The 24,339-nt window shown below is 48.0% G+C and overlaps 1 protein-coding gene across 2 annotated transcripts in view; it reads right to left on the bottom strand.

Moving 5' to 3' along the window:
- Positions 1-24,339, bottom strand: part of EFCAB6 (EF-hand calcium binding domain 6) — an 803,637-nt gene that overhangs the window by 198,559 nt on the left and 580,739 nt on the right. For both annotated transcript variants that reach the window (XM_078673866.1, XM_078673867.1), the window contains one exon: positions 21,955-22,182. In XM_078673866.1, the coding sequence (XP_078529992.1) occupies positions 21,955-22,182 (228 nt within the window). The remainder of the gene's footprint in view (positions 1-21,954; positions 22,183-24,339) is intronic.

The following is a 24,339-nucleotide window of genomic DNA, read 5'->3' as shown; positions in this document are numbered from 1 at the left end:
CCTCTTAAACGACGCCGAGTGACTTTAGGTGAGTTTCTTTTTATTTGGGGGGAGCCCCCTCCAAGACCCCTTTTTTAATGTTAACCTTTACCACACATGCCTTTACTACGTACCTCGTAGTAAAGGTATGCGTGGTAAAGGCTTTCGTGGTAACCACGCATGCGTTGTAATGCATGCGTGGTTAATGTTTCCGTGGAAACGGCCGCGTTGTAGGGGCCGTTTCCCTGAAAATACTGGTGTTTTTTGTCATTTGAAGCTGTTAGGCCTTATTGTTCTAGGTATGTCTTTTACTTTTACCATGTACCACTCAAACCTCAACTTCTGACTCATTTTCATAACACTCTTTTTTGAGTGTTCAGCTTAACTGTAGTTAGGCAGCATTGTTCAGAAATGGAGCCCTAATAGGTCTAGTGTAAGTGAAGATCTTTTGATTTATATACATAATGTACTTACAAATGCAATGCCTTCTTTGTTTGTTGCAGGGGTGTAACACAGGCCCTCGCAGCCCCCGAAGTCCGGGGGGCCGCCAAGCCCTTCAGATTTCGTTACGCCAGTGGTTTGTTGATCGGTTCAGCTTTCTTTTGTATGCTGTTTTTGCCCATTAAAGCAAACAGCAAGGGGCAATAGATCTGACCACTTCAGCCATAGGTTCCTTTCCATTTGTGGCTGGTGACATTCTGCAAAAGCACATTGTTGTCATCCGCATAGAAAGTTGTGCCTTTTAGTAATTAGGATTTCTTAACCATCTATTGCGTGCTTACGTTAAAAAAATATTTTCCTCTTTTATTTTAAACTTATTCTCAACTTTCCGATCTGCCAGCAGCTCTCCAAACACAGCTACCGGGCCCTTGTCAATGCTTGAGGTATGCTGCATCCCAGACACGCATGGCTTGCAGCTGCCATATTTGTGAATGGGCTTTTAACTCGTTCTAAAATGGATGCCCTTGTGTGTAAATGCACATGCAAGGGCAGCCATCTTTGAATGGGCTTTCAGCTCATTCCAATATGGGAACCCATGTGAGGGCATTCACACTCAATAGCGACCATGGTTAAATGTTTTTATACATCTCTGTTACAAAAGTATTCTAAGAAGTTTGCTTGCACACTCATGTACATGCACAAGGGCCATTTTTATTGTGTTTATACAACTTTATTACAATAACATTTAAGAACAGCCTCCTGTGCATATGCACAATTTTGCAAGCATGGATGCCCATTTTTAAAATGTTAATAAAACATTAAAAAAGTGTTGGCAAAGCCAATCGGCTGGCAACCAACACCAAACCTATTGCCAATGCTTGTTTATTATTACAGACATTTTATATTTAATAATGTGAATTCAAAGATACGAGCATGAAAATGAAACCAGTCATCTATAAGCAATTAAGTATTCTATATTGATAACAGTAGGTGTTTGCTGTGACTGATAAGCAAGACGTCTAGAAAATGTTATATTAAGCCAAAACATTTAAATATTAAATATCCTAATTCCTTAGTACATTCAACCTAAAAATGAGTCTACATAAATGTGTGCGCAGATCATTAAAAATATAAGTAAATAATAGAACCTTTCTTTAAAGCTACAATCAGGACGGTTGGAAACGTGTTTTCAATACATCACTGTATTTCTGAATTCTGTAAAATGCTGGAATTCAAGTCACATGTTATCTAAGTCCCATAATATCCTGTCTTCATACATAGTGGTTTCAACTGCATGACATTTAAAAAGCTTACAGGTGACACTGTCTCTTTTTTTTAATTTTTTTTTTTATTGAAAGCAATATAAAATACATAGAATTAGATCCAAATATACATCCTTTAAAATCCATCAATAACATCCGAAAGGGTAATAAATAACACCAATTGATCATAAAACAACACATCAAATAGTTAATAAGCAGGGGGATCTTAAAAAAATAAACATTATCAAACCCTAAGATAACATAAACACCTAGAATCTCAAGACTTATGTCCAATGGTACCAAAAAGACTGATCAAATTACATGAAGTATACTATCCATGTAAAAATGCCAGGTTCTAAGATTCATGAAAAGAAGGACAAATTGTAGAGATACAACAGATTATATACTAACATTAAAAATCACAGTCAAAATACAATGCCCAGATCTTCTCAAAGTTCTTCAGTCCCCCGATCCATGAAGCATAGGTTCGTTCGCTTTCTTTTAACCTGACCCATTTTCCGAACCCATTCAGTTTGAGACGGAATACGATCCATTCACCATCTTTGAAATAGGAGTGATCTGGCGACCGCCATACAGATATAAAAGTTTACTCAAATTCTCGGGTAGCCGCAGATCTGGGTCATAGCCCCACACTATCAGTCGATCATTAAACCCAATTGATATCAAACATTCTGTTGCCAGATATTCAAAAATATTGTTCCAGAACTTCTGGATCAAGGGGCACTGTAGTATTATATGAGTCCAATTGGCTGCAGGGTGAATATGGCACGAAAGCACTGCCCCGATTGATTGGGGTAAACCTTGGCTACAAAGCAAGGGGTTCTATACAGTAGTCACTTGCTGAAATATAACATCCTTCTCCAGTTAGCCCCTCTGACTGAACTAAAATTTAAAGTATTAATTGTAGCCCACATATTTGCTGTAATTTCCAAGTCCTCATATTTACCGTATTTTGTTATGGCCTTGGCCTCCAAATCTACCCCTTTAATTGCGGCCAAACATTTTTTCCAATCCCCCGGCTTTTTCACTACCCTATCTTCCAGCAGGTCGAGGACTAACTGTTTCTGGCAAGTAATCCGAATCAGAACAAGTTTGCTAAAGGATTTACTAAGAATATTATATGACCCAAGGAGGAGGAAATCACCGGTGATTAATTGAGACATTTCGCTTACATTCATCCATCTATCATTCCGGAGAAAATCATAGAGTTTATGAAAGCCAGCCTTGTTCCAATTTTGTGTAATTAAAAAAGAATCTCTAATACCTGCTGAGAGAAGATCAGCCATTGGGTTTATGACATTAATAACTGGAATGGAATACCATCTAAAAAATGCCTGGGGTTTATGAAAAACCAGTGTAAACACTTATATCTTACTAATTTAGGAGATCTAAATATTGATAGTGGGCAGTGGATCTGATTTTCTTTACATAATAAATTCATTAAAAAATTCATGAAAAGACCTAACTGTAAACCCTGCTTAAATCTGGGCATGTATTGTTCAAAATACGCAAAATAGTATTCCTTCAAATTGGGAAGGGCTAAGCCGCCATCTTCCAATTTCTCATATAAAGTGCTAAGTGCGATTCAGGGGATTTTCTTACCCCATAGGAACAATGTAAATATTGACTCTAATTTCGTGAAAAAGGAGTTAACTAACACACAGGGAATTGTTTAAAAGAGAAAATTGAACAGTGGAAACACCGACATTTTGATCAGAGCAAACCTACCGAGAATGGTTAAAGGGAGAGAATTCCATCATGCAAATAAGTCCTGGACTTTTTGAAGCAATGGGACGAAATTCAAATCATATAGTTCCAAAATAAATGGCAAAAAATGGACCCCTAGGTACTTCTTGGGATTCGAATTTAAGCACAGAAGAATATTGGGGTGTAAAACACTAGATGCACACCCACAGAAAATTATTTCTGTTTTTCTTTTTCTAATTTTATAACCACTGAACGACTCATACCGATCAAAAATCTGGAAGGCTTTTGCCTGGACTTCCTCTTCTGGCTTTATAATAGGCATAATGTAATCAGCGTATATTTTAACTTTACTCATGGTTGTGAGCGGGGGGCAAATATCCCCATTATTCCTGATTGCTAAAGCGAGAGGCTAAATAAAAAAGGCGAACAGCACCGGGGATAGCGGGCATCCTTGTCTGGTTGCCCTTTTAACTTTTACTTGGCCGACCTGAGTGGCATTGATGATAATATTGGCCTCTGCATTCATATATAATTTCTCAACCAACCCAGTAATTTTGGAGGGTATGCCAAATTTCGTTAAGATACAAAATGAAGTCTCCCAAATAACCAAATCAAATCCCTTTATCGGCATCTAAAAAGAGTATTAATGCTGGAATCTTCCGGGTCTCAAAGTAGTCCAGTGCTTCTACTAAGAAATGCATATTGGTTCTGAGCTGCCTTCCGGCTATAAAACCATTCTGATCAGGATGGATTAAATGCGAGGCGATCCCATTAAAACGATTGGCTAGAAGTTTAGTAATTAATTTGTAGTCAGAATTTAAAAGCGTTATCGGGCGATATGAGTTAGGGTCTTCACTATTTTTACCTTTTTTTAAAAAACGGACTACATTCCCTTTTCTAAAAGAGAGAGGTATGGATCCTCCTTCAAGAATTGAATTTACCAATAAAAGGAGATAGTCCACAATTACACTCATGAATGTCTTAAAAAACTCGTCAGGGAGGCCATCTGGCACTCATGCTTTACCATTCGGGAGGTTTTTAACCCCTTCCATGCTCATGACGGAACGGTTCCGTCATGAGCGTCGGTTGAGCTGTGCTCATGACGGAACCGTTCCGTCATGGTTCCATAAGCCCAATGGAACGTTCAGCACAACGCAGGAATCTGCGCCGCGCTGAAGCGGTTAATAACCTCCCCTGGCTCTTCTTTAGTGAATTGTCTCGCCATATTCCTTTTTTCTTGTTCTGTTAATACTGGTAATTCATTTTCCTGGATAAAATCCACCAAAGATGACATATTGAAGGTTTGATATTGACCATATATCATCGAATTTTTTTATTTTATTTTGTTAAAAATATTTTTTATTAACATTTTCATAGTACTCACATTACATCAAGAGGCAATTGGTGGCGTTCCAGTGGGATGAATACACTTGAGGGCTCGCCATACAAAATAGACCAAGTCAGCATGCCTGGAACGATTAGGAATCTAGTACAATTGGCATTGTCCAGGTTTGAGTTCAAGGAAAATAACAAAGGGGCAAAAGAAAAAACTAGCGGGAACAAACTGCAGTCTTGGTGCGGGTGGGGGAATAGGGAGGGGAGGGAGAAGAAGAAGAAGAAGAGTGGAGACAAGATCTTGGATGCAGGATCTTGGATAATGTATAATGTCAGGACAGCAGCGGTTACAAGCCAGGGAAGGGGAGGGGTGTAGAGAGCGTGTAGCGGTCAGCGGTTAGAGTGTTCTCCCCGTCAAGGTACAAGGGGGGTGGGGATCGGGGGGGGGACGTCCCGGATGGTAATCTCCACCAGAGATCTTATTGTGGTGTAGGTGCTGTGTGGATCATAGGAGGTGACTGGGGGGTATCGGGGGTTGGGCCTGCATGCGCTTGTTTAAACTGGTGTAATAGCATAGTCCACTCCATGGAGATAGGGTGTTTGCGATGGGCCTTGGCTTCCTCCTCTCGTAGGAGTTCTTCCTCCGCAAGCGCCCATTTCTGTACCGCACCAACCCATACTTCCATAGGGGGTCCCGGGGTTGCTCGCCAGTGCATGGTGATGTTTCTTTTAGCTAGAAGCAAGGACAATGCCGTGAAGCGGACCTGTACTTTGTGTGTTTTCTGTCTACGGAATATCCCCAGGGCCACTGCTTCCCAGGAGTCTAAGTCCGTGAGTCCCGTGAGTGTGCGGATAGAGGCGAGTATGGTGGACCAGTACGATTGTAAAGTCGGGCTGTTCCAAAACATGTGTAGGAAGTGTGCGTCGAGTGAATGACATCTAGGACAGAGGAATTGCGTATCGGGGTAGAAACGCTGGAGTCGTGAGGGTGTCCCCTACCTGATCCTGAACGTGGAATAATCGTCTGATGTTCTGGGACGTGTTCCTGCCGGGAACAAATCCGCATTGGTCCGGATGGATCAAGGGACGTAGTATTTGCTCGTACCGGGTAGCCAGAATTCTACCCAGGATCTTGCAAACGGCAGAGAGGCGTGTGATGGGGCGGTAGGAGGACGATTGTTGGGAATCGCGATGCGGTTTAAGGAACGTTACAATGACGGACTCTCAAAGAGATCTCGGCAGTTCTCCCCTCTCAAATGCGTCCTGAAACATAGCGGTTAGCCGGGGGACCAGAAGGGTAGAGAAAGTGCTGTAGTACTCGAGGGGTAGGCCATCGAGACCTGGCGCTTTGTTCCGTGCTAGTGTGCGGATCGCGCCCGAGACATCCGCCGCTGATACTTCGGCATCAAGGGCGTCCCTAACGGTGTCTGTGATGTGTGGAATCGGAAGGGGGTCCAAAAAGTGGCTGATCGTTCCCTGTCGAAGGTTCTTTGGGGCGTCATATACCATAGCATAATATTGTTGAAACGCGTTTAAAATGTCTAGCTGGGAGCGCACTAGGACTCCCGCTGGTGTCAGGATCTCCGTAATGGGTTTGGAGTCAGTATCCTGTTTCCCCAACCATGCCAATAGTGTACCTGTCTTGTCCCGTTCTTTATGTACCCCGGTGGCGTATGCCGGAAAGTTACATTTGCGCAGATCCGCTAGAGCTGTGGAGTACTGTGTTTTGGCTTCCACCACTTGAGCCGCCGTTGCACCGTCCGCATCCTCCTGTTTCGTGAGTGTTGCTAGCCTGTGTTCAGTGTCGACAAGTGTGAGTTCCAACGTGCGGCGGACCCCTGTAACTTGCTATATGCATGTCCCTCGGGCCACCACTTTATATGCGTCCCATTCCACCAGTCTGGAGGAGGCGGACCCTGTGTTACGAGCGAAGTAGTCCTGAATACTTTGTGCATGGTCGTGTCGGAATGTCTGGTCGGTGAGGCAGTCCCGTGGGAGACGCCATGTGGGCACCGGCGGGTGTGGCGGTTTCCATTGAATGCGTAATATGTGTGCGTCGTGGTCGGAGACTATCCGGCCCAGGTAGTCAGAGTGTTGGACCTGAGGTATCAGGGAGGAAGTGCATAAAAATCTGTCTAGCCTGACTCGTAGATTATGGGGGATGGAATGAAACGAGTATAGCTTTGTGTGAGGGTGATGGGCTCTTCACGCAACCGCCAGCGTCCAGTGATTAACCCAGTGGCGGAAGCACTCTGACCGTGCATGAGCCGGGGAGTGTGGAGGGGGCGGGTGCGATCTGTTGAGTGCAACATCGAGTTCACAGTTGTAGTCACCCCCTAAGAGCCAGGGGAGGGATGCAAATGGAGCCATCACACCCGAGAGGGAGTCCCAGAACTTATCCTGCTCAGTATTTGGGGCATATATACTGCCTAGCAGGATGGGTTGCCCGTCCAGTAGCCCCTCTAACAGGGCGTACCGTCCCTCTCTGTCCACTACCCTGCAGGTTTCCTGAAAGGGGGTGCCCGGGCGGACCCAAATCAGTGCGCCGCGCGCATACGCCGAGTAAGATGTGGCACAGATAGTGCCGCGCCAGCGAGACCAGAGCTTGTCGATTTCTGGCGCCGTGAGGTGCGTTTCTTGGATTAATGCAAATTGCGCATGTTGGCGTTTGATATAAGCGTATGTGGCATATCTCTTGCGCGGTGTATGAAGGCCCCGGGCATTCAGGGTGAGAAGGTTAACATCTGCGCACTGCATTGAGGAGTGTGGTTGGTTGGCCCCGTGCCGGGGCGCGTGACCGTGATGGTGAAGGGCCTGGACTCTAAGTATGGCTGAGCCGCGTTGTGTCTACTGGAGGGTCCCGCCCATTCCCACCCGGGTGTGCTGGCCGTCCTACTGTACATGTCTCCTATGTCTTCTGAGGGGTGTAAGGGATGAAAGAACAGGGTAAACAGAACAACAAACTGAGTGGGAGATTTATCCCAATGCCTGGGACGCATCGGCAAGCTCGATACGTCCAAACTTGCGCTCCTAGAACCAGGGAGCAAACAGTCAAATCGTAGGGGTGGCAGGCCGAGCTTGCGAGGCAGTTTCCGATCGGGGCGTTTGTAGGAGAAATGGTCGTCAGTTCGGGTTGTGGTGTGTCCAACGTGTGCTGACGTGGATGGTAGTTGGCCCCCAGCCGGGGTACCCACCGGTAGAAGTCCTCCAGTGGAGCATGTTGTCGGGTTGCAATCGGTAATACTCCTACTGGGCAGAGTCAGCAATCAATGGCGTGATCGGGGCCATCGTAACGGAGTTAGCTGTGTGACAGGTCAGTGCATTGTCCTCTTTACTGCTAGATGAGAAAAGGTGGGGGATCCCCTCGACATCTTCCTCTAATTGGGGAGCCCTGAGGTCCGCCAAGGCCTGAAGGGCTTGTCGACGCTCCTGCATTAGCTGTTCCAGGTCCGGGGAGTCTATTTCCTGACGGTTGGCCGGGTCCCTCCAGTTCTGTCGTCTTTGCTGCTGTGTTTGGGGCAGAACTCGCCTCCTGTTGCGGGGTGCCTTTTGACTATGTTTCTGTGACTGGGCCGCAGCCGGTCCTAGTTTGCAGTGGCGATCCGCCCTGTCGCAGGCCTCCTCCGCCGTGGAGAAGAAGTGCATGGAACCTGCATGGATTACTTTCCCAATGCCTGGGATGCATCAGCAAGCTCGATACGTCCAAACTTGCGCTCCTAGAACCAGGGAGCAAACAGTCAAATCGTAGGGGTGGCAGGCCGAGCCTGCGAGGCAGTTTCCGATTGGGGCGTTTGTAGGAGAAATGGTCGTCAGTTCGGGTTGTGGTGTGTCCAACGTGTGCTGACGTGGATGGTAGTTGGCCCCCAGCCGGGGTACCCACCGGTAGAAGTCCTCCAGCGGAGCATGTTGTCGGGTTGCAATCGGTAATACTCCTACTGGGCAGAGTCAGCAATCAATGGCGTGATCGGGGCCATCGTAACGGAGTTAGCTGTGTGACAGGTCAGTGCATTGTCCTCTTCACTGCTAGATGAGAAAAGGTGGGGGATCCCCTCGACATCTTCCTCTAATTGGGGAGCCCTGAGGTCCGCCACGGCCTGAAGGGCTTGTCGACGCTCCTGCATTAGCTGTTCCAGGTGCGGGGAGTCTATTTCCTGACGGTTGGCCGGGTCCCTCCAGTTCTGTCGTCTTTGCTGCTGTGTTTGGGGCAGAACTCGCCTCCTGTTGCGCGGTGCCTTTTGACTACGTTTCTGTGACTGGGTCGCAGCCGGTCCTAGTTTGCAGTGGCGATCCGCGCAGTCGCAGGCCTCCTCCGCCGTGGAGAAGAAGTGCATGGAACCTGCATGGATTAATTTCAGGCGAGCAGGAAATAACAAGGAGTACTGAATGTCATTCTCCCGTAGGCGCCGTTTCACCTCCAGGAAGGATGCCCTGAGTTTTTGCACCGCCTTGGCGTAGTCCGGGAAGATCATGACATGTTGGTTTTCGATCTGCAGGGGGCCTGCGCGTCTGTCCGCCCGCAGTACTGCATCTCGGTCTTGAAAATGGAGGAATTTCGCAAGCAGGGGGCGAGGGGCATTGCCAGGTATCTGTTTCCCGGTCGGGACCCTGTGAGCACGTTCCAAGGAGAAGAAGGCTGTGCGGTCTTTGGTTGGAGTGAAGGATTTCACCCAGGCCTCCACATAGTCGATGGGGTGTGCTCCCTCGACCCCCTCCGGCAGTCCTATCACGCGTATGTTGCAGCGCCGAGAGCACCCCTCCAAATTGTCCACCCGTTCCTCTATTGTAGTCAAGCGGTCCATGGCCGTCCGAAGCATTTGTCGCTGGGTCTTCAAAGTGGGTTGCACATCCGCTAAGATCTTCTCTCCCTCATGGACCCTATCTGCCAGTTTCCGTTGGTCGTTGCGGATTAGGGTGATGTCCGTGGTGAGAGTGCCCAAGCGTTCCTCCATGGAGGCCCTGGAGAGTTCTATGGCAGCCAGGACCTGGTCTAGCTTGTCGGAAATGGTAGGGTCCGTTTGTGGCGCCGGCGTCTTGGTAAGAGCGCTCGTGCGGGGTTGGTTTTCCGGCGCCGTTTCAGGAACCACCGTCTGTTGCTTGGATCTCGGTTTCCCCATGGCGATGTCCCGGGGTGCGGTGCCCACGTTTGTTTTCTTCGGGCACCGGAGTGGGGTCGGGATGTCACCCCACTATGCAGGGACCGTGTGACTCGCCGCTTTCTTCTGGTACGGGGCATAGTGTGTCCTGAGGTCTCCAGCGCCCAAACGGGGGCCGCCTCGATGTGTCGCCAGTCGTGCCTTTCTAGTGGGGCCCCCACTTCGCGCAGCCCGCCCTGTGCTTGTCCTCTCAGCGCAGTAGTGTGTATCCGGGGAAGTCTGCCCTCTGTGGTGGTCGGGGATGAGGCCAGGTATAGTTCAAATTATTGGGCTATGGCCGCCATCTTAAAGTCAGGCATTGTCCATGTGACGGCCGGCTTGTCAGCAAGGTGTCTAGGCTGACGAGGGAATCCCCGCAAGGGGGGGGGGGGCTCAGGGAAGGTAGCGGCGTGCAGCACTCACCCCCGAAGGTCGTCTCTCTGGGCTGTCAAGGGTGTCGACTGCTCTGATGTCGTCTCTGTGCGGGCGCCATTTTGTGGTCAGGCAGGCCGCGGTGCGGGAGCTCACACCGAATATCCGATGCCCCCAGGGAAAGATGAGCTGCCGTCGCTCCCCAGAGCTGCCGTGAGTGTTCAGGGAGGGGGGGGGGGGGACTTGAGGGCCGCACCCGTCTCCCGAGGTGATCCTCGCCGCCTGGCCGTCCTCGTCGCTTCCGAGGGGCGACACCGGCAGTCTACCGGTACCAGGCGGGGTTGCTTGTCGCAGCAGTCGAAGGCAGAGAGGATCGCCGTGTGACCGGATCTGGTCTTGCGCGCCCTCCGGGTGTAGTCGCGGTGGGTGTGGGTCCGGGTGGTTTGCTGCTGTTACTCCCATCAAATGTCCAGAGCTGGCCGCCGCCATCTTGGGTGCAAATCCGTGGAAATGAAGTGGTGCAAGTAGCAGTTCTTGTAGCGCGTGACTGCCCGGGATCATAAGTGCTCCGGGTGCCACAGGTATTCCGCTGTCCGGGAGGATGGTTTTGGCCCGGAAAGATGAGGATTAGTGGGCTGTTAGGCCACCCGACTACGGAGCCTCAGCAGTCTACAGCCGCCATCATGGCTTGCTAAGCCACGCCCCTTCAGAACACCATATATCATCTCATAATATTGTACCATGAGGTCTCCTACTGCACCCAAGTCCTCCAAACGGGAACCTGAAGTGGGGCATCTATTTGATTACTTACAGCCCGTTCCCTTGCCTGCCATGCCAGAAATCTGCCTGTATAATTGCTTACCTCATAATTCTTTTGCCTATCCTGCTGGAATAGGGATTCACTCTTGTCATAGTATTTATCGGCCAGGTTCCGTTTAGCCTGATCCAACTGTTGACGGTTCGCCACCGAGGGGCTAGACAGAAATTGTCAGGTTCTGAGACCCGGTAAATCGCGCCTGCCTAATAGTGGTACTACATGTCCCAGAAGTCCTGGCGACATGAAGGCGGGAACTATATAGTTTCATTGAACCCAGAGGTCGGGTTGTATTGGATTGGTGTTTGTCCTGGATTCGTTAGCGGTGCGGCTGCCCGTTAGTGTGTGGGACCCGTGGTGCTTCGCAGAGCTCTTCGCGAAGACACGTACTTCTGTGGCTGTGACCCTTATCGAGGTCGGACTTTGATTCGGCCGCGGTGAAGAAGCGTGTCGGCTGATGCGCTTAGGAGACGCTGTGGTGCTTCGCTGTGGTTGCAAGACGCGAAGACACAGCCCCCGTCGGAACCGCTGTGCAATTGGAGAAGCGTGTCGGCTGATGCGCTTAGGAGATGCTGTGGTGCTTCGCTGTGTTTGTATGTAAGACGCGAAGACACAGCCACCGTCGGAACCGCTGTGACATTGGAGAAGCGTGTCGGCTGATGCGCTTAGGAAACGCTGTGGGGCTTCGCTGAATTATTCGCGAAGACACAGACGCTGGCGGTATCCTGTACTCAGAGAGGGATTCTCTCGAGGGGGAGTGCTTCGAAGCTCAAGGAGGAGACTGCTCACTTCTTACTGAGGAGCCCAGTATACTGTTGACTCCGGGTGTGTTTGCGGTAAGGCGAGTAGGCTCACTTCTCCGAGGAGCCTCCTTGTTTTCTTTTACTATTATCATATTCCTTTTCCGAGCTCTGGTGCATTAACTTCAGATACTTGTTTAAGCTTCTGTGACGTTAACAGAAGAGGGGGTGTTATATCGTTTGATTGCTAAGAGGACTTTATTCAGCGCTACCTGACGGTTTCCATAGAGTCCTCATGGTGTGAGTCACTGGTAGGTACATAGAAGGGGTTTATGGATTAAGAGGCACCCTATAGGAGAGCTAGGGGAGTAATGTTGTGCTTATGTTCTTATAGGAATCATCCAGGGGCGGTACGCAGGAGGAGAGCGTCAGGCGACAGTGAGGTTCTTCCCGCTAGTACTCTTCACAAAGTATGGGTACAACAGTAACAGATTATAAAAGTCAGAAAGGCGCCCAAGAGTATTTATAACGGGCTCTTCCTTTGTTTTCCAGATTGGCAACCCCAGGCCGCACCATCCCGGCCATTTACATTTTCCCTCGCCTGATCACCTCTAAGCTTTCGGTGTCTGATAGAACCAAGCTTGGGGAGGTCTGGCGGTGGACCCTTTGAGCATCGCCCGGATCCCGAAGAGCGTTGTGGTTCCTGGCAGAATCCAATACCCACGAAATACTGCTCTTCTTGGTCCGGGTGATTCCCAAACATGGCGACCTTGGATGACGTGCTACAAGCTCTGGTGCTGGTACAGCAAGAGCTAGCAGATTCTAAGGCTGAGACCGCGGCATTGAGGGTAAGGGTGGACGCTTCCTCGTCCAACCCTCAGATACACGTCACGGTGCCCCCGCCAGTCCCTTTAGCCACACCGGAGAGGTATTCTGGGGATCCACACAAGATACAGACCTTTCTCACGCAGATAGCATTGCACTTTTCGTATAGACCTGCGTCCTTCCCTACTAATGTCTCTCGGGTCGCTTTTGCAATCTCGTATCTCACTGGGGATGCGGCCGATTGGGCGGTTCCATTGGTTCGGAACGATGACCCTCTCCTGTCTAACTGGGATGACTTTAGGAAGGAGTTTGAGAGGGTGTTCGACCGGCGGGCAACCACTTTCAGTGCGGACAAAGAACTTTTGGAACTTAAGCAGGGAAAAAGGGACCTAGTAACTTACATGACGGCGTTCAACCGCCTGGTTGCGGAGACCGCCTGGCCGGAGGAAAAAAGAATGTCCCTATACTACCAGGGGTTGTGTGATGAGATGAAGGACGTGTTGGCGCAAATCGATCCTCAACCCACCTCCTGTATCGATCTCATTAATCTCACACTAAGACTAGACCATCGTATGTCTGCTAGACACGGGGGAGGACGAAGGGGGGATAGGCCCTCTCCGGTAAAAGAACTGGATAAACGGTCTCAGGTTACCTCTAAGGAGGTAGGACCCGAGCCGATAGACATATGGGCCGTTAGACCACCCTTATCTAGGACAGAAAGGGAGAGCCGTCGGGTCCAGGGGTTATGCCTCTACTGCGGCAAAAAAGGGCACTATGTCCGCCATTGTCCGGTTAAACCTAAGAGGAGGAACACCTATTTTCCTGGGAAAAAAGTGGCTGTGAGTGTGGTAGGAGACACCAAGGAGAAGCTTCAGTCCTCTATAGGGATAGAAGAGGAAGCACAGAAACCTGATTGGCAGATCCCCTCTTTGGCCATAGCGGAGCACAAAAACTCGGAATCGCATATTGTGTTGGACATGCGATTAGCGGTTCGTCAAACAAGTTATCCCATCCAGTCCATGATAGATTCAGGAGCCACGGGGAATTTCATCGACCAGGGGTTAGTACAGCGGTTAGGGTTGACACAAGTGCACAGCAAGAAACCCGAATCGGTGTTGGCAGTGGATGGCACTCCTTTAAAGTCAGGCCCCATAATTGAACATACTGAGGCATTGGAATTAACTTTTCCTGGGATCCCGCATGATCACGTGGAGAACATTGTTCTCAATATCATTGAGGCTCCACAGTATGAAATCATACTGGGCATGCCGTGGCTGTGGCGACACAGCCCTTCCATGGATTGGCGACAAAAAAACCATACGATTCCAGTCCAGGGAGTGTTTGACGCAATGTATGAAAGAACACAGCTCCATCGCTTTGACTCTCGCCCTGGTTCATCAGGTGGCCACGGCGGCAGAGAAGGAGGTCGTGTTACCTTTGGAATATGCGACATTTCAGGACATGTTCAGCGAGGTTAAAGCTGAGTCACTACCCCCACATCGCGAGTATGACTGCCGGATCGACCTGGTGGATGGTGCAGTCATACCCTCCTGTAGGGTCTATGCCCTTTCCGAACCTGAGAATAAACATCTACGTGACTATTTAGATCACTACAGCGCCTTGGGGTTCATACGACCATCCCGTTCCCCTGCGGCCTCTCCGCTTTTCTTTACAGCCAAAGCCAATGGGGACTTGAGAGCCTATATAGACTATCGCGTCTTGAATAAGAACACAGTGAGAAACCGGTACCCGCTTCCGCTCATCCCCGTGTTGTTGGACCAGGTGAGAGAGGCCACAATCTATACTCGCCTCGATCTACGAGGGGCCTACCACTTGGTCCGTATAAGGCAGGGAGATGAGTGGAAGACGGCGTTCAAAATGCGATATGGCCTGTACGAATATCTAGTCATGCCGTTCCGGCTGTGTAATGCCCCTGTGGAGTTTCAATACTTCCTTGATACGTCCTGAAAGACTATCTGGACCACATAGCGGTCGTGTATATAGATGATATACTCATCTATTCTGCTTCCCCGGCTCAGCATGTGTGTATGATCTTACAACGCTTGCAAGAAAACCACCTGTATTGCAAGTTAAGTAAGTGCGAGTTCAGCGTGCGACAGGTGGAGTTCCTGGGGGTGATCCTGAGTCCCCAGGGGTTCAGTATGGCAGATAGGAAAGTGGCAGCGGTGCAGGAGTGGCCGATCCCCAAGAACATGAGAGAGGTACAACGATTCCTTGGTTTCTCTAACTTTTATAGGCGTTTCATCTCGCACTTTTCTCAGTTGGCAACCCCCATCACCAGGCTTCTGAGAAAAGGGGTTCCCTTTGTGTGGACTCCAGAGACAACCAAAGCGTTTGTACACCTCAAGGAGGCGTTTTGTTCAGCACCTATATTACGCCATCCTCAGGTCGATGTTCCTTTTATCGTTGAGGCAGACGCGTCAGATCTGGCTATCGGTGCGGTTCTGTCACAAAGGGAACGGGAGACAGGTCAGTTGCATCCGGTGGCCTTCCTGTCCAAAAAGCTGAACCAGGCAGAGATCAATTATACCGTGGCAGAGAAGGAACTTCTGGCGATCAAACGAGCCTTCCAGGATTGGAGGCACTACCTGTGGGGGGCTCAACATCCTGTCACGGTATACACGGACCATCGCAATCTGCAATACATGAAAACCGCTCGGCTTTTATCACAGAGACAGATGCGATGGACTTTGTTCTTTGCAGAATACAACTTTGTGATTACTTTCCGTCCTGGCATCAACAACCGGAAAGCAGACTCTCTGTCCAGACAAAGAGAGGAAGATGTTACGTGCCTGGTTGCTCCTGAGGCCATTGTACCCCCCGAGAGGGTTGTGTGTGGGGTCACGGCGGATGGCTTTCTGGATCAGGTAAAGAATCATAAGACCTTAGCCCAATGGCAGGAATGGGTCACGAAGAATCAACATCGCTCCTTACAGCACGGGGTGCCTTTGTTTCGTAATCGACTGTATTTGCAGCAACATGAGATTCGCCAGAAAGCGTTTAATTGGTGCCACAACGCAGTGTTAGCAGGACACCCTGGATACACGAAGATGCTATCTTCTTTGCAACGGACCTTCTGGTGGGATAATATGGCTAAGGATGTGAAAACCTGGGTTTCCCAATGCGACACCTGTGCTCGAGCCAAGGGAGAGACCAGTAAAGCAAAGGGGCTTCTGATGCCATTGCCCACTCCTTCCAGCCCGTGGCAGACCATCAGTCTCGATTTTGTGGTGGGGTTACCCATGGATCAAGGGTGCAATGCCATACTTGTGGTGGTGGACAGCTTAACAAAAGCTGGACATTTTCTTCCATGTAAAAACTTGCCGACTGCCGCCCAAACAGCCCAAATGTTGTTACAACAGGTGGTTCGGTTGCATGGCCTTCCCAAGGTCATAGTTTCCGACAGCTGACCGCAATTTGTTGCTCGGTTTTGGAAGGCATGGTGTAAGGCGTTGCAAGTGGAAGTGGCCCTATCCTCAAGCTTCCATCCGCAGACCGATGGCCAGGCCGAGAGGTTAAATCAGACTCTCAAGAAATACCTGAGATGCTATGCAAAGGAGGCCTCTGAATCCTGGGTCTCGCTGCTGTGGCTGGCGGAACTCACGTATAATAACTCCTGGCACAGTTCCATCAAGGAGACCCCATTTAGGGCGTACACCGGGTATCACGCCAACACGTTGCCCTTGACAGTACCACGTGAAGTTCTGAACCATCCATCGGTACATGCTCAAGTCAAGGACTTACTGAAGGTACACAAACGTATACAGGCGGAGTTGGTGCGGTCTAAACTCACCTATAAGAAGTGGGCTGATCTCCATCGGCAGGCTGGACCTCAGTACCAAGCAGGGGACTGGGTGTTGTTATCCACCAAGAACATCAGGTTCAGATACCGCAGCGTGTTCCATCCTCGCTTCATTGGCCCGTATGTTGTCATCCGCCGAGTGAATCCGGTAGCGTATCGATTGAAGTTGCCTGCCTCCCTGCGGATTCATCCGGTTTTCCATTGTAACCTACTGAAGCCGGCCAGTGGTCGCCGACGCGTGGCGGTTCCTCCTGTGGTGCGGGATGGCCAGCTGGAGTATGAGGTACACAGGATCCTGGATTCCTGGTATCGTTTGGTACCGGGAATCCAGGGTTACACCTCGGAGGAAGATTCCTGGGAACCGAGTTTGGGGGTGCATGCTCCGAGAGCGGTACGTTCCTTCCATTCACGCAACCCGGGCAAACCCGGATCTAGGAAGCGCCTGGGAGGGGGACGTACTGTCAGGTTCTGAGACTCGGTAAATCGCGCCTGCCTAATAGTGGTACTACATGTCCCAGAAGTCCTGGCGACATGAAGGCGGGAACTATATAGTTTCATTGAACCCGGAGGTCGGGTTATAGTGGATTGGTGTTTGTCCTGGATTCGTTAGCGGTGCGGCTGTCCGTTAGTTTATGGGACCCGTGGTGCTTCGCAGAGCTCTTCGCGAAGACACGGACTTCTGTGGCTGTGACCCTTATCGGGGTCGGACTTTGATTCGGCCGCGGTGCAGAAGCGTGTCGGCTGATGCGCTTAGGAGACGCTGTGGTGCTTCGCTGTGGTTGCAAGACGCGAAGACACAGCCCCCGTCGGAACCGCTGTGCAATTGGAGAAGCTTGTCGGCTGATGCGCTTAGGAGATGCTGTGGTGCTTCGCTGTGTTTGTAGGATGCGAAGACACAGCCACGGTCGGAACCGCTGTGGCATTGGAGAAGCGTGTCGGCTGATGCGCTTAGGACACGCTGTGGGGCTTCACTGAATTATTCACGAAGACACAGATGCTGGCGGTATCCTGTACTCAGAGAGGGATTCTCTCGAGGGGGAGTGCTTCGAAGCTCAAGGAGGAGACTGCTCACTTCTTACTGAGGAGCCCAGTATACTGTTGACTCCGGGTGTGTTTGCGGTAAGGCGAGTAGGCTCACTTCTCCGAGGAGCCTCCTTGTTTTTTTTTACTATTATCATATTCCTTTTCCGGGCTCTGGTGCATTAACTTCAGATACTTGTTTAAGCTTCCGTGACGTTAACAGAAGAGGGGCTGTTATATCGTTTGATTGCTAAGAGGACTTTATTCAGCGCAACCTGACGGTTTCCATAGAGACCTCAAGGTGTGAGTCACTGGTAAGTACATAGAAGGGGTTTATGGATTAAGAGGCACCCTATAGGAGAGATAGGGGAGTAATGTTGTGCTTATGTTCTTATAGGAATCATCCAGGGGCGGTACGCAGGAGGAGAGCGTCAGGCGACAGTGAGGTTCTTCCCGCTAGTACTCTTAGCAAGGTATGGGTACGACAGTAACAGATTATAAAAGTCAGAAAGGCACCCAAGAGTATTTATAACGGGCTTTTCCTTTGTTTTCCAGATTGGCAACCCCAGGCCGCACCATCCCGGCCATTTACATTTTGCCTCGCCTGATCACCTCTAAGCTTTGGGTGTCTGATAGAACCAAGCTTGGGGAGGTCTGGAGGTGGACCCTTTGAGCATCGCCCGGATCCCGAAGAGCGTTGTAGTCCCCGACAGAAATCTATCAGGGGACGCTTGCACTTTTTGCTTAAGTATATGTTTCTCCTCCTTCCTAACCCTTGAATTCTCTGCGTCTTTAGAAATAGTAAGCCCTTAGAAAAAGGCGGTAAACGAATCCCAGACCACATGTAATGGAGGTGAGCCATGATTTCGCTCAAACAACTCTCTGATTTCTGATTTAATAAAAGAGAACCAATTTTCCTCAAATAAGTATTGTCAATTCAGCTGCCATCTTTTGGAGGATTTCTTGTATTCGGCCAATTCCAACTCTAAAATAATCAGTGCATGATCCGAGAACCCACTCTGAAGCTTTTTGTGAATTTAAAACCAAACGCCTAGAGATAAGAAAAAAATTGATAGGTGAAAAAGTATGGAATCTCCCTGAAAAGCAGACATAGGTGGTTTCAGTGGGGAATGCGGCCCGCCAAGGGTCAGTTATGTCAAGCATTGAACTATAACTTTGAACCAATTGAAAAGATTTTTGCTTTAACTGTTTTTTTTGCGTTGAATGAGGAATCAATTTTCGCATTCATTACCCAATTGAAATCCTCCCCCACTATTAGCTCACCTGAAACTTGGATTAATGATTGAAAGAATTCCTCATATGGGGTGGGATTATCCTCTACTGGGGCATATAAGGTAGTGAGTGTCAAAGATCTGTGTCGTAAATTACAGCTGACCCAGCACCATCTTCCATTTGATCACTCGCCGAATTAACTACCTCAGCCTGAAATTTCTTACTGAGAAAAATTGCTGTCCGCCTGTGAGCTGCGGAGGATGATGAGAAGCCCCTATATGCAGCCCAAGATTTAAACTTTAAGAAATCTGCTATTTTCCCTACTGGTATATTGGTCTCTTGTATCAAAATAGATTAATGATTCTCTGTCTTAATCCAGGCTTCATTGGCTCTCATTTTCCTCTTATTATTATGGCCATTTACATTAAATGAAACCACCATCAGTAACTCTTTATTTCCAATTTGTCATATTTCCAATTTGCTATTACGATATAAAAGACACGCTACTCTATTCCCTGATAAACTAAAAAGTATTAGAACTCCCACTTCACCATGCAGTGTGCACCAAATTGCCAGCTAGATAACTTGTCTCCCCTTCTTCCTTTCTGAATAGCGATGGACAGACGTATTAAAGTTTAAAATATTTTTTTAGTTTTTTCCCACAGGCTCCCTTTCGACCCCCCGTGTTCCCACCCTTTGCCCATTGTCGCCCTAGCAGATGGCCGCCCCTGCTCATAACCAGACAATCTGCCCTACCCACCCACCCACCCTTCTACTGGCAGAATGACTTGGTGCCTAGTGCAGATGAACAGCCCTCATTCCCGCCCTCCCCTCCCCTTCCTGAACGAAAAGCAACATTTTTAGCAGCATGAAACACTATCCATAGAGATCTGTTGCAATAACTCCTAAACAGCTGGAACACTGCAAAAGATGTGGAATTTAACCTTAACTAGCACCATCAGCTTACTCTGCTGGGCTATCATAGTTTGCGCCCCTTGTGCCTTAAAAAATTTAACATTTTGACAAATTCTTTCCGCCTTTTTGCTGCGGAGGCTGACATGTCTGAAAAGAGATGGCATAAAGGCACTTCTGCAGAGGAAAACTGTCTTTGTTTAATGGCTCTTGATAAGTCTGTTCCTTGACCCTAAAGTCCTCGAAGTTAACCAAGATAGTTCATGGGATCTTAGCATTAGGTGGGAGGTGTACTGGGACATTATGGACTCTCATTATGGTCAGATCACCATTAAATTCTGGGATGACATTTTACTTTATAAATGAGTCAATCCACTGCAGCGTCTGCCGACCCTCAATGCCCTCTGGGATGCCCAGGATTCGAATATTTTAGAGCCTGGAATGGTTCTCTAACTCCTCCAACTTAAATTCCAAAATGGTTCTCTGGGACTGAAAGGTGGGGACTTTGAGGTTCATAGATGACACTTGCTCCTCCAATTGGGAAATCTTGGTCTCGGCCTCCGAGAGTGGTGACACTGTCTCAACGCATGGAAAAAAGGAACAGATGTCAGGCCATCAGAGTACCGCCATTTGGCTCCTATGATGTCATATCCTGGCAGTAATCGAGGCTAACGCCACTCACTGGCACTGCGGAGGAATTGCTGAATTTTCCGGCTCAGTCTAGTGCCTGAGAATATTCAAAATGTGAGGAGTCTGTAGGAAGAAGTATCCATCAAAAGTAACTTTATTTCCACTGCAGCAAAACAACATTGGATTGTTTTCCTTATTTAAATTGAAGACCAGTGCATGTCTGTTTCTCTTTAGCAATTAAGGCAGCTCTCTGCTGAAAGAACTGTGTAGGTTCACATAAAAACACTTAATGAATCCTTCATTAAGGTGCTGTAATTAAATGTGCTATCTTTGGCACCCAATAAAATATGTACTCTTTAACAACATTCTACATAGTTTTGAAATTCAGTGATTTATTGGAAACATTCTCGTGGCCGTGCAATGTTGTATGATGAGAGCAAATGGTTAATGTGCTAAGTGCCACAAAGTATTAGAGCCATGGCCATCACACTCACTATGGCTTCACACAGAGCAGCTAAAAAACACTGCTGTAATGAAAATATTCTTTGGAAACCCTCTTAACTCAATACAGAAATGGCACACATGATATCAGTTTGTTTATGCTTCTTGCTTACAAGTAACAGCATATTTAATCCAGTGCATTGTGAGCTGCGGCCCTAAAGAGTGGGTTGCTTAATGCGATCCTGGTCGAAGTGAGATAGGCACATTCCATCCTTCACTTCAGAGAGCAGCTCAAGACCCTGTCCTGTAAGCAGTCCTTCACGAGCATCATGTAACGTGACGACACACCCCACCCTTTCTCGCTCACAGGGACCTTACTGACCCAGCTGCCAGTCTGCCCCCTATCTGTGTAAATGTAAATGTAATGTAAATGTACAGGAATTTATATAGCGCAAATCACCAAGCGGTTTCTAAGCGCTTGCTTAGGGAACCCATCCTGGTATTCACCTGTGAGATAACCCCGGCAGGGTATCCGCAAGGTGAAAGCCAGGCATCCCGCCGCGAGGGGCCGTTGTGGAGATTAAGCAAGCTATTGCCCAGAGTCGCAGAGTGTGAACCCGTGAATCGAGGAGGCACCGGAGCGAGAATTGTCGAGTCCATGGACATTTTAGGACTCAAGACCCCGCCGAGCCGGGAATTGAACCCTGGTCCCGGGCTGACCTCTGCTTCCAGGTCTGCCTCCTCTAACCAGTGAGCCACACTTCTCACCTGACCTGCTGTAATATATCTTGTGTATCATACAGCACTCTGTTGCTTTGCACCGATCTCAATGGAGACATGTGCATTCAAGGTATGTATGCCTTGAAAAGTAGAAAACTAAATAAAATCACAACCAAACTATAATTTAAAAATGTAAGCATGTACACGCTGCTAATTCAATCATGTCTTATTCTTATCCTTAGGCCATCAAGGGAAAATAACAACACACAGAAGCCCATAAAGAATCCAGTTCTTCCTTCTGACTGTAAATGGCCGGTGTCTCCTGTTATGACTACAGGCAACAACATCACTGTTTCAAATAGCACATCAATGAAGAGATGGAGCCACCATGTGTCTGGAAGCTCTTGTGATAGAAAGGACAATACATTTTGTGCAGAAACTGACCAAGAGTTAAGGCCCAAAACATATACATAAATATAAATTATTTTTTCCATTTTGCACGTTGTCATTTTTACAATCAAATCTAATATTAGGTTACATCACTTACTTGGTGTACTGTTCAATCATCTTTATGTCTTGATCTCCTGTTTTCTGCTTCTGTTCCTCGCCAAGTTCTCTTTGAGATAGTTTCTTTTGACTGTCATGCTCCATTAGACCTATGGCGTTATCCTCCATAGTATTTCTACTGTATGCGCGGCTAGTTGAGCTGGAGTCCATGCCAAGCTTTTGCAGAAATTCTTCCAGAGTGAGGTAGCCTTTCCCACCTGCATCATACCTTTTAAAACAAACATTTGTATCAATATTGATTAACTCTATTTCAATACATAACTAACTATACCAGCCAGTCCATGTAGTATTGATATAAAAACAGTTGAAGGAAAAGATTGCTTAACTGTAATTGCTCATTTCTTGAGTTGGAAGTGTTTCAAGTCGTGGACATTGGAGACGGGCTCAAAGTCTAAAACAGTGCCACGTTGGTGGAGTCAGAGGACACTGTGGTCACAGTTGCATATAAACACTCAATCCCAGTTTTGCCTGTGGCTCGTAGGGTTAACCTCTGACATTGAACCTCTATTCATTTCACAGGGAAATCGTAAACATTCACACAGAGTTTGGGGCTGATTGCTTCTTGTTCTATATAGAGAAGACATGACTCCGCATTTCAAGATGGACAGCTGAACAAGACATGGCTCAGCATTTCAGGATGGACAGCTGACTATGGGGCAAGAGCAGACTGCTTTACATGTGACTGGTAGTCTCTTTTAGTGACACTGCTAAGCTAAACAAAAATTGGTAGAATGCTGCTGTGAGGTATTACCCTCGTAGGAGAAAAATCACATTGAATATATTTCCAATGCCATTTTTGTATTTACCTTGCTTCTGTTTAGGGACTGGGTGGTATCTGGGAACGAGAGTCCTTGCTTACTGTGTCTTCGACACAAGCCGCACTGGTGATCTCTAAAAGAGACAGAACCCGATTTGGCGATGCTCGTAGCATGATCTAAGGATGTGGCCTTGTAGTTTGGATTGGAAAGTTCTTCATAGAGGGGACTGCACTGATTTCCATGGAACTGGTCCAGCCTCAGGATCCCACAGATGAGCTAAATAAACTTAACTTTGTTCTGAATCCTAGAAATTTGATAAACATCTTATCATTGTCTAATGGTGATGTGTTCCAAGGTAGAGGAGCCAGATCCGAAAAGGAACAACTTCTATGTGTGACAAGACTGTTTCAGAATCATAGAAAAGACTGATGCTTGCCATTTAGATCGCAAGTTGCAACTCGCAAAGTGATTTTAGACATAGGGTAGCCAAAAACCTACTAATATAAACATTTAAATGTTACATAAAGCACCCCGACAACAATGCAGTCCAGCACGGGGTGCCACTGAAAAGATATGTGAGTGCTAGACACTTGATCAATTTTTTAAGCCCCAATGTGGCACACACAGCTGCTGGCTGGGCCCACTGTAGGCTACCTACTAGGTTCTTAGAGAGACTACATAAAGAGAATGAAAGTAGTATAACTGGTCATTTGTACCACCACGAACATTAGTGCCTAGTTCTTCTAGGATAAAAGTGGCAGTACCAATTTACGTCTCCTGATGTTTAAGAAGAAAAAGTTACTTTACCTTAGGTACTGATCTTTCTGGTAAGAAGGATGTGAATGGCAGAGGGGCGCTCAGACCTTGCAACTCTCTGACCCGCCTTGTCGAAATAACAGCAACCAAAAAGGCTGTCTTTATCATCAACAATTGCAACTGGCAACTGTGAAGGGGTTCAAATGGAGACCTCATCAAAACGTTGAGAACAAGGCTTAAGTTCAATAAGGTAATAACAAAAAGGAGTTAAAGGACACAAATTTGTTAAACCTTTAAGGAACCTCATCACAATATGGGACGTGAACAGGGTATTTTGGTTTGGGAGATCGAGGAATGCCAACAACTGTGAGCCAGAGAGAGAGAGGATGCAAACTGGACATTGTGACAGTTGGGCTCCCAAGCAATATACGTTGTCTGAAGACCATGAGACAAAGATGCTTGAAGAAGAACAGCGAGTTGATAAGATGGCGTCGATCCCCCTCTGGCGAAAGCTGAAAGGAGCTTAGATGTCCCCTCTCAGTTGCTAGGCATGACAGTGCAGGTTCTGAAACTGCGGGTGCCGGGTCCAGGGAGAGAAGAACTGCCCTGAGAGTTAGTTGAAGCAGGTAATATAGGAAGAGGTGTAGAAGGCAGACCAGTCAACTTATACGTACATTTCACTGTGTGGGGAAGGGGACAGGGCCTTGAAAGGGGGCAGGGCCTTTTGCCAAGAGCTACTTAAGTGGAACTCTGACCCCACCAATCCCTCCCAAGAAAAAACAAAAGGGTCACTGAGGCAGTAGCTAGAAAGCCACTGTGTGCAGTGGTTCCATTTCATCTTACCTGTCATC

This window comes from Lissotriton helveticus, chromosome 1_1 (assembly GCF_964261635.1).
Source record: "Lissotriton helveticus chromosome 1_1, aLisHel1.1, whole genome shotgun sequence".
Classification (NCBI taxonomy): domain Eukaryota; kingdom Metazoa; phylum Chordata; class Amphibia; order Caudata; family Salamandridae; genus Lissotriton; species Lissotriton helveticus.
The sequence above is the reverse complement of the archived record's forward strand: the minus strand, read 5'-3'. Positions and strand labels throughout refer to the sequence as shown.